This window comes from Salmo salar, chromosome 04 (genome assembly GCF_965601325.2).
Source record: "Salmo salar chromosome 04, fSalSal1, whole genome shotgun sequence".
NCBI lineage: Eukaryota > Metazoa > Chordata > Actinopteri > Salmoniformes > Salmonidae > Salmo > Salmo salar.
Window position 1 is genome coordinate 24719746 of NC_138294.1, and position 15987 is coordinate 24735732.

General features: G+C 43.7%; 1 protein-coding gene across 2 annotated transcripts; it reads right to left on the reverse strand.

Annotated features, from left to right (window-relative positions):
- Positions 1-509: 509 nt before the first annotated feature.
- On the reverse strand, positions 510-15937 carry LOC106602406 (uncharacterized). 2 transcript variants are annotated; one of them, XM_045717531.2, is made up of 7 exons: positions 15422-15937; positions 15080-15201; positions 14705-14884; positions 11152-11316; positions 10427-10523; positions 10100-10227; positions 510-5832 (listed from the first exon to the last, which is right to left on the reverse strand). In XM_045717531.2, the coding sequence occupies exons 1-7, from the start codon at positions 15708-15710 to the stop codon at positions 4894-4896; spliced, it is 1920 nt and encodes a 639-aa protein (XP_045573487.1). In that variant the 5' UTR covers positions 15711-15937; the 3' UTR covers positions 510-4893. The 2 variants fall into 2 exon arrangements, with proteins under 2 accessions (XP_045573487.1, XP_014050495.1); XM_014195020.3 differs by having other exon boundaries at positions 15071-15201; positions 15422-15935.
- Between the last annotated feature and the right edge of the window lie 50 nt (positions 15938-15987).

Here is a 15987-nt window from a genome sequence, read left to right on the forward strand (position 1 = left end):
GCATCTGAGAGCAGGTCTGTAAGCATTCCGGTTTCCCAGAAGTGACCGGAAAATGACTGTTCTGTGACTTACTGCCTTGCTTCATTGTTCTCGGTCACTGTTCACTTCTGTTTACAAAGGATCTTACTGGTTGGCATCATAGCTTAAAGGGTGTGGTCGAATGAAAAAGGTATGCACACTGTTCTTTGAAGTACGGTACTGCTTATTACATTACACATCAAATCTCCTATTCATGATCACTATCTTTCAAGCTTGGGGCGGCAGGTAGCCTAGTGGTTAGAGCGTTGGACTAGTAACCGGAAGGTTGCAAGATTGAATCCCTGAGCTGACAAGTTAAAAATCTGTCGTTCTGCCCCTGAACAAGGCAGTTAACCTAACCCACTATTCCTAGGCTGTCATTGAAATTAAGAATTTGTTCTTAACTGACTTGCCTAGTTAAATAAAGGTAAAATAAAATAAATAAAAGCTCAGACCAGACTAGTTTAGAAAGAACGGTGTGTTAGCTAGAGTAGAAAATAATATAATTACTTTATTCCAGCTACATCACATCAGAAAGGTAAATATTAAGCTGTCCTTGTTCTAGCCTAGGTTTACAGTCTTTAAAAATGAGGTATTCAGACAAGCCTGTTTCAAATGACAAGTTAACAAAGGGTTAATGAGAGGGTATGTGGTTAATTACCCTCCTGAACAGAAGTTAAAAGCATGTACACTCCCCAGTTTGTAGAGACCAGTCATTCTGGAATATCAAATACAGGTGCACTTAAGTTCATGTTTGATATTTCACCTCAGACATCACAAGACCTGAATCCTTCAGGCCATTTACTACAAACAGCTTGAGGTCAAGGACTGTTTGTAAAGATCCCACACCACAGATGATAGATAAGCGTTTGAGCTCTGGGGTTTTAATAAGAGAAACAGTTAAGAGGGACTTGACTTGAGCATGTTTTGGTGATTGTTGCATTGATGAACACAGTGACGTACATCAGTATAAATAAAGCCAACTTTGAGTGTGTGACTGAGAAAGTAAATTACTGAGGGGCAATGTTTGCTACAGCCATTGGAAAAAAATAAAGGGAACACTAAAATAACACATCCTAGATCTGAATGAATGAAATAATCTTATTAAATACTTTTATCTTTACATAGTTGAATGTGCTGACAACAAAATCACACAAAAATAATCCATGGAAATCCAATTTATCAACCCATGGAGGTCTGGATTTGGAGTCACACTAAACATTAAAGTGGAAAACCACACTATAGGCTGATCCAACTTTGATGTAATGTCCATAAAACAAGTCAAAATGAGGCTCAGTAGTGTGTGTGGCCTCCACGTGCCTGTATGACCTCCCTACAACGCCTGGGTATGCTCCTGATGAGGTGGCAGATGGTCTCCTGAGGGATCTCCTCCCAGACCTGGACTAAAGCATCCGCCAACTCCTGGACAGTCTGTGGTGCAACGTGGCGTTGGTTGATGGAGCGAGACATGATGTCCCAGATGTGCTCAATTGGATTCAGGTCTGGGGAACGGGTGGGCCAGTCCATAGCATCAATGCCTTCCTCTTGCATGAACTGCTGACACACTCCAGCCACATGAGGTCTAGCATTGTCTTGCATTAGGAGGAACCCAGGGCCAACCGCACCAGCATATGGTCTCACAAGGGGTCTGAGGATCTCATCTCGGTACCTAATGGCAGTCAGGCTACCTCTGGCGAGCACATGGAGGGCTGTGCGGCCCCCCAAAGAAATGCCACCCCACACCATGACTGACCCACCGCCAAACCGGTCATGCTGGAGGATGTTGCAGGCAGCAGAATGTTCTCCACGGCGTCTCCAGACTGTCACGTCTGTCACATGTGCTCAGTGTGAACCTGCTTTTATCTGTGAAGAGCACAGGGCGCCAGTGGCGAATTTGCCAATCTTGGTGTTCTCTGGCAAATGTCAAACGTCCTGCACGGTGTTGGGCTGTAAGCACAACCCCCACCTGTGGATGTCGGGCCCTCATACCACCCTCATGGAGTCTGTTTCTGACCGTTTGAGCAGACACATGCACATTTGTGGCCTGCTGGAGGTCATTTTGCAGGGCTCTGGCAGTGCTTCTCCTGCTCCTCCTTGCACAAAGGCGGATGTAGCGGTCCTGCTGCTGGGTTGTTGCCCTCCTACGGCCTCCTCCACGTCTCCTGATGTACTGGCCTGTCTCCTGGTAGCGCCTCCATGCTCTGGACACTACGCTGACAGACACAGCAAACCTTCTTGCCACAGCTCGCATTGATGTGCCATCCTGGATGAGCTGCACTACCTGAGTCACTTGTGTGGGTTGTAGACTCCGTCTCATGCTACCACTAGAGTGAAAGCACCACCAGCATTCAAAAGTGACCAAAACATCAGCCAGGAAGCATAGGAACTAAGAAGTGGTCTGTGGTTACCACCTGCAGAACCACTCCTTTATTGGGGGTGTCTTGCTTATTGCCTATAATTTCCACCTGTTGTCTATTCCATTTGCACAACAGCATGTGAAATTTATTGTCAATCAGTGTTGCTTCCTAAGTGGACAGTTTGATTCCACAGAAGTGTGATTGACTTGGAGTTACATTGTGTTGTTTAAGTGTTCCCTTTATTTTTTTGAGCAATGTGTATATATATATATATATATATATATATACTGTTGAAGTCGGACGTTTACATACCCTTAGGTTGGAGTCATTAAAACTCATTTTTCAACCACCGCAAATTTCTTGTGAACAAACTATAGCTTTGGCAAGTCGGCTAGACATCTACTTTGTGCATGACACAAGTAATTTTTCCAACAATTGTTTACAGACAGATTATTTCACTGTATCACAATTCCAGTAGGTCAGAAGTAGGTCAGAAGTTTACATTCACTAAGTTGACTGTGCCTTCAAACAGCTTGGAAAATTCCAGAAAATTATGTAATGGCTTTAGAAGCTTCTGATAGGCTAATTGACATCATTTGAGTCATTTAGAGGTGTACCTGTGGATGTATTTCAAGGCCTACCTTCAAACCCAGTGCCTCTGCTTGACATCATGGGAAAATCAAAAGAAATCAGCCAAGACCTCAGAAAAAAAATTGTAGACCTCCACAAGTCTGGTTCATTCTTGGGAGCAATTTCCAAACGTCTGAAGGTACCACGTTCATCTGTACAAACAATAGTACGCGAGTATAAACACCATGGGACCATGCAGCCGTCATACCGCTCAGGAAGGAGACGCACTCTGTCTCCTAGAGATGAACGTACTTTGGTGCGAAAAGCGCAAATCAATCCTAGAACAACAGCAAAGGACCTTGTGAAGATGCTGGAGGAAACAGGTACTAAATTATCTATATCCACAGTAAAACACGTCATATATCGACATAACCTGAAAGGCCGCTCAGCAAGGAAGAAGCCACTGCTCCAAAACCGCCATAAAAAAGCCAGAATACGGTTTGCAACTGCACACGGGGACAAAGATCGTACTTTTTGGAGAAATGTCCTCTGGTCTGATGAAACAGAAATAGAAGTGTTTGGCCATAATGACCATCGTTATGTTTGGAGGAAAAAGGGGGAGGCTTGCAAGCCGAAGAACACCATCCCAACTGTGAAGCACGGGGGTGGCAGCATCATGTTGTGGGGGTGCTTTGCTGCAGGAGGGACTGGTGCACTTCACAAAATAGATGGCATCATGAGGTAGGAAAATTATGTGGATATATTGAAGCAACATCTCAAGACATCAGTCGGGAAGTTAAAGCTTGGTCGCAAATGGGTCTTCCAAATGGACAATGACCCCAAGCATACTTCCAAAGTTGTGGCAAAATGGCTTAATTAAGGACAACAAAGTCAAGGATTTTGTAGTGGCCATCACAAAGCCCTGACCTCAATCCTATAGAAGAGATTCCCATCTCCCTCACTAACTTTAAGCACCAGCTGTCAGAGCAGCTCACAGATCACTGCACCTGTACATAGCCCATCTGTATACAGCCCATCCCCATACTGTATTTATTTATTTATTCTGCTCCTTTTGCACCCCAGTATCTCTACTTGCACATTCCATCTTTTGCACATCTACCATTCCAGTGTTTAATTGCCATAATGTAATTACTTTGCCACCATGGCCTATTTATTGCCTTAATTCCCTTATTTTACCTAATTTGCACTCACTGTATATAGACTTTTTTTTTCTCTCTTTTTCTTTTTTTCTTCTGTATTAGTGACTGTATGTTTTGTTCATTCCATGTGTAACTCTGTGTTGTATGTGTCTAACTGCTATGCTTTATCTTGACCAGGTCGCAGTTGTAAATGAGAACTTGTTCTCAACTAGCCTACCTGGTTAAATAAAGTTGAAATAAAATAAATAAATAGAAAATGTGTGGGCAGAACTGAAAAAGCGTGTGCGAGCAAGGAGGCCTACAAACCCAACTCAGTTACACCAGCTCTGTCAGGAGGAATGGGCCAAAATTCACCCAACTTATTGTGGGAAGCTTGTGGAAGGCTACCCAAAACGTTTGACCCAAGTTAAACAATTTAACGGCAATGCTACCAAATACTAATTGTAAACTTCTGACCCACTGGGAATGTGATGAAAGAAATAAAAGCTGAAATAAATCATTCTCTCGACTATTAATCTGACATTCCACATTCTTAAAATAAAGTGGTGATCCTAACTGACCTAAGACAGGGAATTTCTACAAGGATTAAATGTCAGGAATTGTGAAAAACTGAGTTTAAATGTATTTGGCTAAGGTGTATGTAAACTTCCGACTTCAACTGTATATATAAACATTTTTACTTAGACACCCGCGACCCGTTCCAAACCTTCCTGCGACCCACCAGTTGAGAATTGCTAAGCTAAATAATGGTTCTCAGATATCCCCTGTGTACATCTCAAGCCACAATGCTACAATTTTTCCACGTTGTGGACACTCCTATGTCTGATAAGGCTACTCAGGAAGGAGAAGCTCTTGTAACATCGTTTGCACTTGAAGGGCCTCTCCTTGGTGTGAACGGTCTGGTGCCTCTTCACATAGTTCGCCTCAGTGAAGCGCTTCCCACACGTGGGGCAGGTGTATGGCTTGTCGGCATCCGTCCTAATGCTCGGCCTCCCACGTTGTGACCCAGTGACACCATAGGTAGAAGCAGGAGCAACCACCCTCAGGTGGTTAGTATTTGAGCTCCCTCCTTGACCTCTAGCCATTGTTTGGGTGTGGTTGGGATTGTGTGCTGTGTTATAGGATAAGTACCTCTTGTGGTGAACGCCCATCCTGACCTTGTCTGTATTGGTGGGGTAACCATGAGGTAACTGAGAAAGGCTAGACCCAGGCCCAGGCTTTCTATGAACCCAGTCACTAAGCATTAGACAAGATCCTGAAGGAGAAGACAGACTTCCTGTTAGACTCCCACCAGGGGGGTCTCCCACCACTCTCTGTGAAGGCTGAAGCCCAGGGTGACCTGCTCTGTTCATCATGGATACTGTGGTGTTTGTATCATAGGAACAGGAGGGTCTATCTCCATCAGCCCCAGGCCCTGCTCCATCCCTGCACTGAGACTGTGAAGAGAAGGGACTCATTTGCTGACTGGATCCCTGACTGGAGCCTCTGTCTCGCTGATGACCACCAGGACGGAGGTTGTTCAGTCCACCTGTCCACTGGTTGTGTTCTGAGTGGTGGTGGGGTCTCTGTCCTTCGCGGTTGGGTCCTGGTTCTGACTCGCGAAGGAAGAGCGACGGCTCCTGATCCAGTGTCCTGATCCGGGGCCAGGGTTTGTGACCAGCCGCTTCAGAGGGCCAGTCTCTCCCGCCAGCAACACCAGATATAAGCAGGTCCTCATGGACTGCAGACTGTAAATACAAATCGATACATTTTTATATAAGAAACACTTTGCTGTACACACAGAAACATGACATTATAAAATGCTAACCACAGTCAACTATCTAACCATATGGAGCCATTGGAGTTTATTATTTAAAAGAAAATCCCTATGTGTTGATTCAAGAATGAAGTATGTTTTGGTTCGACTGAGATATAGGAAACTAAGTCCCTGCAATGATACAAAGATAACCAAGTCAGTCAGCACAGATTCAATTTTGTATTTGATTTCAACAAGATGGTCATACACTCACATACTGTAAGTCCGTCCACATGGGACAGTGACGTTTTCAACGAAAATCACAGAAGTATGGTACTGAAGCAATCTTTCCCATTGAAAGCACTTCAGCCAAGCCTGAATTCAAGCAATACCAACACAGATAGTTAAAAATATATATAACTAGATTATAGCTTCATAAATTTCACCTGGTCTGTCTGTCATGGAGAGAGCAGGTGTTCATAATGTTTTGTATTGGTGTCACTTTATCAGTGAAGCATTTTTAAAATCACCATCACCATATCATCTACTCTGCCTCATCATACTCATTCTTTCCTCAGTTCATCTCATCCAGTTCCCTACTACATCCAAAACCAACAGAATGAACTACAAACTAACTAGTACTACATTACATGTCACTATAATCTATACATGGGCCATGTACACTTTCTGCTGGTGTATCACAGGCAAACAGCCACTATCCCGTATGGACCTTCAGGTGCATCTTCAGATGGTGCTGGTGGGAGAACCTCTTCTCACATTGGGGGCAGTTGTAGGGTTTAACCCGTGTGGACCCTCTGGTGCCTCTTCAGGCTAGACGAGAGGTAGAACTGGCCCAGCACAGGTGGCATCCTCTGGTGGATCTCCACCTGTTAAGGGAAACTTAAGGCTTTCCTACAAAACGAACCCTGCCACCATTCTTATTCCCACTGTATCTGCTGATAGCGTTACAACTACTGTCATTTGTAGCCATTTAATGTTGAGGCACTGACATTGTGTGAGGTCTGGTTTAACATGAATATTTCTCTTGTCGCAGGGTTCCTGTTCCAGTTGATAGATCCTATAGAAGGCTTGCCTGGCTTCCCAGACTCCTTGCTCCGGCCAAACGCTATGCCAAGCCCACGGACATACAGTTGAAGTCGGAAGTTTACATACACTTAGGTTAGAGTCATTACAACTTGTTTTTCAACCACTCCACAAATTTCTTGTGAACAAACTATAGTTTTGGCAAGTCGGTTAGGACATCTACTTTGTGCATGCCACAAGGAATTTTTCCAACAGTTGTTTACATACAGATTATTTCACTTATAATTCCCCGTATCACAATTCCAGTCTGTCTCCTAGAGATGAATGTACTTTGGTGCGAAAATTATGTGGATATATTGAAGCAACATTTCAAGACATCAGTCGGGAAGTTAAAGCTTGGTCGCAAATGGGTCTTCCAAATGGACAATGACCCCAAGCATACCTCCAAAGTTGTGGCAAAATGGCTTAAGGACAACAAAGTCAAGGTATTGGAGTGGCCATCACAAAGCCCTGACCTCAATCCTATAGAAAATTTGAGGGCAGAACTGAAAAAGCGTGTGCGAACAAGGAGGCCTACAAACCTGACTCAGTTACACCAGCTCTGTCAGGAGGAATGGGCCAAAATTCACCCAACTTATTGTGGGAAGCTTGTGGAAGGCTACCCAAAACGTTTGACCCAAGTTAAACAATTTAAAGGCAATGCTACCAAATACTAATTGAGTGTATGTAAACGTCTGACCCACTGGGAATGTGATGAAAGAAATAAAAGCTGAAATAAATCTCTCTCTACTATTATTCTGACATTTCACATTTTTAAAATAAAGTGGTGATCCTAACTGACCTAAGACAGTGAATTTTTACAAGGATTAAATGCCATGAATTGCAGAAAACTGAGTTTAAATATATTTGGCTAAGGTGTATGTGAACTGTAATTTTCAACTGTAATTTTCTTCTCCACAATGAGTCTAGATCTTCACCAATGCGAACACATTTGGGGCCGACTGATTGGTCCAGAAACCGATGGGTTGGGCCAGAGCCAGAACACACGTGGGTAAAGCGGAGGTTTGAAAATTCGTCATTGGCTTTGATACTCTAAACCCCAAACTTCAACTAAATCTGGGAGAAGTCTGTCCATAATAAAGCGCTGCTCTGCCTTCTTAACAACACTATCAACAAGGCAGGTTCTACAGGCCCTATTTTTGTCGCACCTGGACTCCTTTCCAGGTGCCACAAATACGGACTTAGGAAAATTACAATTGGCTCAGAACTGGGCAGCACGGCTGGCCCTGAAATGTACACGGAGTGCTAACATTAATAATATGCATGTCAATCTCTCCTGGTTCAAAGTAGAGGAGAGATTGACTTCATCACTACTTGTTTTGTAAGAACTGTTAAAATGTTGAATGCACCGAGCTGTCTGTTGAAACTACTAGCAAACAGCTCGGACACCCATGCATACCTCTCAAGACATGCCACCAGAGGTCTCTTCACAGTTCCAAAGTTCAGAACAGACTATGGGAGGACCACACTGCTACATAGAGCCATGACTACATGGAACTCTATTCCACATCAGGTAACTGATGCAAGCAGTATAATCAGATTTAAAAAACAGATAAATACACCTTATGGAACAGTGGGGACTATGAAGAGACACACACACATAGGAACAGACACAAACATACACATGCTAACACACGCACTCTACACACACGTACACATAGATTTTGTGTTGTAGATAAGATGTAGTGGAGTAGTGGCCTGAGGGCACATACTTAAGGTGTTGTGAAAAGTGCAATGAAATGTAATGTCATGTAATATTTGTATATATATAGTAGCTTCCTTAAAGGAAAGGTTCACCCATTTTGAATGTTATATTGTTTTTGTGCATCTCTGAGTGATGTTCTATCGATTCCCTGGGCCATTTCATGTTTTCATGTGTATCTGAGTTACTGGTGTTCAAGCAGGCAGAAATGCGTCCGGTATGACATAGCACCGTGTTAAGTCTCTCACTACACTGGAAGTTAATAGGAATATTACTTTTAGATCGTGAAAACATATATCATACATCTCAGATTTCAATACTGGCCGATGTCATAACTCGGGGCGGATGTCTTCTCTCCAATGAGCCTTTGAACATATTTTTGCGATATTCATACCTCAAGAAATGTGTAATTTAACAGAGGGTCTTGCACATTTTTCCTATTTGTCTGCCTCTTTAGTTCAGGGTGCATTGCATGGTGCCGTTGACAGAGATGTTACAAAAAGGAGATAGGAATCCAATAAATGAAGCAACGTATAACGCCCCACCCAGCAGACTGTCGACCAATCGCATTCATGTTGTCATACTACGTCACGCGGTTGTGAAGCTAATCATCACGCAATCCCTTCTCAAAATCAGTGTATATGTCGAGTTAATTATTTAAAATCTCTGAAAATATTTGTAATGTTATACTTCTTCTTGCCAAAATTAGTGCTAATATTGAGTTTTTGAATTGCTCAGAATGCACCGTGCGGGCATCTCCTCAAAAGTATATTTGCCGTTGCCAATGTTAGACTCTGAGGCACATCAATCTGCAGGTTGAACATGGTGAGATTGATACTGCAGGTTGTTTAGGCGATTTTACAGCTAAATAGCTACGTCACATGCTGATATTATATTTGGTATTATTGTTTGTAGCTATGTTTGCTAGCTAGCTAGCCAGCCAGCCAATAGAAAGAGCATTGCATTGTGTAGCCAACTTGAGCTTCAACAGATTTCCACAACGATTTCCTTCATAAACACAAATACTCTGGTTGGTTAGAGACGATACAATCGCTGATGACTTTGTTTTGTACAACACCCCTCGTCACCACAAACGACTTCAATGATGGTAGTCTCAGAGTAAAGTGTGTGGCGAATGACAAAGAAGCTAAATAATTTGGTGTGAGTCATCAGGCTAATCGAAGGCAGGCAAAAGGCAATACCTGTTCGGGGGTTAACCTGATGCGCCATCAGTCTCTGTGAATCACAACTATAGGAGCATCACTAGCCGTGTCTGTTCTTTCCCACCGCATACGGACACCCCGTCCCCGTAGACCAAATATACACCTCGCCCTGGTCTCAGCCAGTCTGTTGTCATGGAGATGTTGTTTTCTGGTTCGGCTGTCTGTTTCTGGTTGTGGTTAACAGTGTTGTTGCCAAGCCCAGAGCTGAGGACACTTTCCCATCCACTGACCTCCACTATGTCGCCTCTGGTCCTGGCCTGCTCGGTGATGTCGTCCACAGGAACCTTGGCTGCAACAGTCTGGGTCTGGGAATCCAAGATGGCCGCCCAGTCTCCTCTGTTAGCTTCCAGCCAACCACCTGCAGGAAGAGGTTACATGGCAGAAAACTCAACATATGGAGTTTGAGTCAATTACCTGGTCAAGTTCAAACATTATGTTTGTTTTAGTAGATAAACACAAGTTGTATTTATTTCATTTTATGCAGGTGCATCTCTATTCCTATTGATGTATATATACACATAGTATATATATGTTCTCGATATGTATTTCTCCCTTACCTTCATCCCAGATCTTTAGTCCACTCTCTGGTCTGTTCTCTATTGTCTCCTCTTTGACCAGCTGCAGATCAGGCATCCCATCCTCTTTGTCTACTGACTGTAAGAGATACAGAGTGAGAGGATGTTGGATCAAGAAATCTGATATGATTGGATTGGGCAATGAGGGATTGCCATGGATACTATGCAAACATTGTCATTGATTTGATTACTTGACACTCTTTAAAAGGATAGTTTGGGATTTTGGTAACTAGCTTTGCTAACTAGCTTAGCGCAAAGAATGGAAGTCTTCAGTTACACCTAATCCAGTTTTTGTGCTAAGCTAGTTAGCACTGGCTCGTGAAATTCCCTCTAACTTCCTGGATATTGGATGCAGAGACGTAAAAATGGTATCCACCAGTTCATCTGACTTATCCCTTTAATGGTTTGATAATTCAAAGGCATGATCCCAGACTAAATTAATCAAGACCTGGGCCCGTATCCACAAAGTGTCTTGGTGTAGGAGTGCTGATATAGGATCTGTCCGTACAATCATATTTATTATGAACAGCGATCAGCACTCCTACTCAGAGATACTCTCAGTAGAAGTGCTGATTGAGGATCAGGTCTTATTCATTACGATCTAGAAAGGCAAAACTGATCCTAGATCAGCACTCCTACTCTGAGAGGCTTTGTGGATACAGGCCCTGACCTAATACCATTCAGACAGTAGTTCGCAGTGGACTCACCTCACTGAGACTGTGTGTGGTCCTGTGCTGCTCAGTTGGTTCCTCTGTGTGTTCAGGAGGAGGTGTAGTCTGGTTGTCCTCCATGACCATGGTCCCCTCAGGGTTCCCCAGACCCTCCTCACAGCCCTCCTCCTTCACCAGCAGCCCCTCTGGACACTCCTCCTCCTGGGAGAGAGGTGATACAGATTACACAGACACACACTCCCTCAGGTACGTACACACAGATAAACACACTTTCAACATGGAGTGTTTACCCATCCCCACTACACTTGAGTCCTATACTGTAGTTACAGAATTACTTCATTGTTGTTAAACCCATCATGGTGGACATAAATATGTTGTTGTGGGTAAATAAGTTAGCTATCATAAGTCAAGTCATACAACCCTGACTAAACTATTTTGAAGTGTACAGTAGGTGTTTCTTTGTGTGTGGGTATGTGTGGGTATATTTAGTAAGTGTATATTGGTTATAAAGCTCTGTTGTGTGTATGAATAGTGTGAGATCAGATCTGATGTACAGTTCATTTGGACCCCTTGACTTTTTCCACATTTTGTTATGTTACAGCTTTATTCTAAAATTGATTAAATCATTATTTCCCTTTCATCAATCTACACATAATACCCCCTAATGACAAAGCAAAAACAGGTTTTGACATTTTTGCTAATTTATTAAACATAAAAAATATATTACATTTACATAAGGATTCAGACCCTTTACTCAGTACTTTGTTGAAGCACCTTTGGCACCCTCGAGACTTCTTGGGTATGACGCTACAAGCTTGGCACATCTGTATTTGGGGAGTTTCTCCCATTCTTCTCTGCAGATCCTCTCAAGCTCTGTCAGGTTGGATGGGGAGCATCACTGCACAGCTATTTTCAGGTCTCTCCAGAGACGTTAAACCGGATTGAAGTCTGGGCTCTGGCTGGACCACTCAAGGACATTCGTAGACTTGTCCTGAAGACACTCCCGTGTTGTCTTGACTGTGCTTCGGGTCATTGTCCTGTTGGAAGGTGAACCTTCGCCCCAGTCTAAGGTCCGGAGCGCCCTGGAGCAGGTTTTCATCAAGGATCTCTTTACTTTGCTCCGTTCATCTTTCCCTCAATCCTGACTAGTCTTCTAGTCCCTGCCGCTGAAAAACATCCCCACAGCATGATGCTGCCACCACCATGCATCACTGTAGGGATGGTGCCAGGTTTCCTCCAAAGTTGATGCTTGGCATTCAGTCCAAGAGCTCAATATTGGTTTCATCAGACCAAAGAATCTTGTTTCTCATGGTCTGAGAGTTCTTTATGTGCATTTTGGCAAACTCCAAGCGGGCTGTCATGTGCCTTTTACTGAGGAGTGGCTTCCGTCTGGCCATTCTACCATAAAGGCATGATTGGTGGAGCACTGCAGAGATGGTTGTCCTTCTGGAAGGTTCTCCCATCTCCACAGAGCAACTCTGGAGCTCTGTCAGAGTGACCATCAGGTTCTTGGTCACCTCCCTGACCAAGGCCCTTCTCCCTCGATTGCTCAGTTTGGCCAGGTGGCCAGCTGTAGGAAGGGTCTTGGTGGTTCCAAACTTCTTCAATTTAAAATGGAGGCCACTGTGTTCTTGGGGACCTTCAATGCTGCAGAAATGTTTTGGTACCCTTCCCCAGATTTGTGCCTCGACACAATCCTGTCTCTGAGCTTTACGGACAATTCCTTCAACCTCATGACATGGTTTTGCTCTGACATGCACTGTCAAATGTGGGACCTTATATAGACAGGTGTGTGCCTTTCCAAATCATGTCCAATCAATTTAATTTACCACAGGTGGACTCCAATTAAGTTGTTGAAACATCTCAAGGATGACCAATGGAAACAGAATGCACCTGAGCTCAATTTCAAGTCTCATAGCAAAGGGTCTGAATACTTATGTAAATGTGGTATTCTTTTTATTTTTTTCTAAAAACCTGTTTTAGCTTTGTCTTTATGGGGTATTGTGTGTAGATTGAGGGGAAAGAATAATTTAATACATTTTAGAATAAAGTAAAGTAACAAATGTGGAAATAGTCAAGGGGTCTGAATACTTTCTGAAAGCACAGTATATTAAAGGAAATGTCAATGAAAGTCAGAATGAAATGTCCCATTTTGTGTTTATTAAACATGTTTTACATACACCATATGAAAACCACACATACAAATGACTCACATACAAAAATCAGCATGAACTTGATAAACTGCATACATTTTCTCATTAAAAAGAGTCTTTGGGAAAAAAATTAAGTAGTTGAATGGAAGTAATGAAATAGTCATTTGTGAACATCATATAGCCTACACAGTACAAACAATATGTAACAGACTTTTTCGGCCTCACACATTTCCATATATCCAACAATGTCTGGATGCAATATTCTACCCAGGAATATTCAACACTGAAATCTTTTACTCTCGTTATTACAAATGCATCTGTGGGTCTTTTCTGCAGATGAAAAAAAAGAATTTTCTTTGTTTTTAATGCAGGGTTTGATTTAAACGTCAGAAGCTATGTTATAGAGTGGAATGTTTTTTCTGCTGGTGTATACTGAGGTAGCTCCTTTCTGAGAACCTCTACCAGCAGTGCGTTCAGACAAACGGCCTCTCTCCCGTGTGGACCTTCAAGTGCATCTTCAAATGGTGGTGGCGGGAGAACCTCTTCTCACACTGGGGGCAGCTGTAAGGTTTCTCCCCGGTGTGGACCCTCTGATGCCTCTTCAGGTCACCAGCCTGGGTGAAGCGCATGTGACACTGGGTACAGCTGTAGGGTTTCTCCCCCGTGTGGACCCTCTGGTGGATCTCCACCTTCTGGGAGCAGCTGAAGCCTTTGCTACAGAACATGCAGAGGAACCGTTTTTCTTTACTACTGCCTGATATTGCTCCCCCTCCCCGAGCCTGGGCTCTAGCCCTGTCATTTGAGTTCAATGCCTGATCAAAAAGGACACGGCCGTGTGAATCGGAAGGTGCCATTGACGTAGACACTGGATCGCGATCCCTGAACACGTGTAAAGGGGAGTGAGTTGTAACATTTGTATTTGTCTCTAAGCTTTCCCTGTAGTCTAAGAAGTCACTGGTGTTGCCCTGTGAGTGTCCTTCCCCTAAGTGAGTCTCGTCTACATTCCATGGCAGAGGGGTGTCGCCCTCCACTTTCACCTCATCCACAACTATAACCCCCTCTTTCTTATATATGCACCCTTCAGAGTATACACTACTACTATACCGATTCCATTCCCCTCTAAACAGATCAGTCTGTCTCTCTAAACACAAGGGCATGTTGCCAGGGTCCATCTCTGTAGTGTAAGAACAAGACGGATCATCATCACCACCAGTGTCTAACATGTCACCATCCCCACAGGAATGAACAGGCCTCTGACTCTGGTGAAATACCGGTGAGTACTCCGAGCCAGGAGCAGGAGGACAGCCCAGTGGCCCCTGCCCTAGTCTCTCTGGGTCTGATATTTGTTCAGATCCTGTGTCTAAGAGCCTGTGTGTTACAGTTAAAGTCTTGGGGTCTGTCTCTGAATTGAGGACGGCGTCCGGCCTTCCACTGACCTCCATGATGCTGCGTTGGGTCCTGGGCTGGGATGCGGCGACAGTGGTGGTGGGGTCCTCTGTGGCTTCATAGGGCGCTCCAGCTGCTCCAGTCTGGATGTCTCTGCTGTGCCGTGGGTTCTCCTCTCCTTCACATCTCTCCTGCTTGACCCCAGGGCCTACAGCCTCTGCATCTGCAGACTGACAAAAAGAGAGGAGGTTATTACCAGTACATGAGTGGAATTGGATAACAATGCCGTAGGAAAGTCTCCCCTATGGCAGATAAATTTGGATGTACATGTAAACAAGTGAATAGCTGAGGGAAGCCTTTCTGAAACTTGTCACATTTGATGTACTGTAATTTTAATGTAACACTATTGCACTAACCTCTATTACAATAATGTGCTGGGTTGAGGTTCCACTCCCTTCATCTACAGCTATGGGTTTGTCATTTCTCCATGTATTGTGGCCCGCTGGCTTCACAAAGTTCCTGTGGCTTCCAGTGAGATGTCCTTCACCTGAGAGAGTGATCGGGTGAAAAGAGGTAGTTAGGTTAGGTGCTGTCAATGCTCAACGCTATATTGACCATTGTACACTATTGAGTTTTGACGCAGTCTAGAATTGGCAAGGATGTAAGTAACACTTCTCATAACTTCTTGCAAGATAACTAAGTAATCAGGGGAATTATTGCATACTATCCAAACACATGTGGTCAGAAGGGAACGGGGCAAAATGTACCTCTTGCCATTCCTCTGTATCGGTCGACGATCTTGACACTACTGGGACGACTGGCGAGGACGCGATCTCGTATTGTCTTCTCTGCGCGCTCCCGTGTCACCTTCAGTTCAAGTAGCTGTAGTTTCCTCCGCAAACCCCTGTTTTCTTTCTGGCTTTGAGAAATTTCCAAACGAAACACTGCATAGTCATCGTCTACGAGTTTACAGATCTCTGCCACGGCTGCATTCGCTAGCATCTCCATGATGGAGGCTATTTGAGTGTGAAAAACCATACAGTTAACGTTAGCCATTGTTAGCAGCTAGTTAGCGTCACCTAGATAACATCTATCTACCAAGTCCTGTCTCCAACGCGAATTAAAGACTACTTGGGGTAAGTATGTGATGCTTAGCAGTTAAATTAGTCATATTTTTAGTTCCATTAGGTTAATAAATGTCTAAATAGTAACAATAAAAACGCTAACGTGAAAATTGTTCTCGGTCGCTGTTTACTTCCTTTTTAGACTGAAGAGAAAGGATTTCATTGGTTGGCGTCATGGGGCGTGATTAAATGGATCAAGGAGCGCTCTG

What these genes read in the sequence shown, in the direction of transcription:
- LOC106602406 (XM_014195020.3), bottom strand. Translation starts at nt 15,710, where the DNA reads ATGGCTAACGTTAACTGTATGGTTTTTCACACTCAAATAGCCTCCATC. An exon ending in CCACACACAGTCTCAGTGAG is followed by an intron (nt 10,524 to 11,151) that starts GTGAGTCCACTG and finishes TATCTCTTACAG; the next exon opens with TCAGTAGACAAAGAGGATGG. An exon ending in CCAGAGGCGACATAGTGGAG is followed by an intron (nt 5,833 to 10,099) that starts GTCAGTGGATGG and finishes TTGTATTTACAG; the next exon opens with TCTGCAGTCCATGAGGACCT.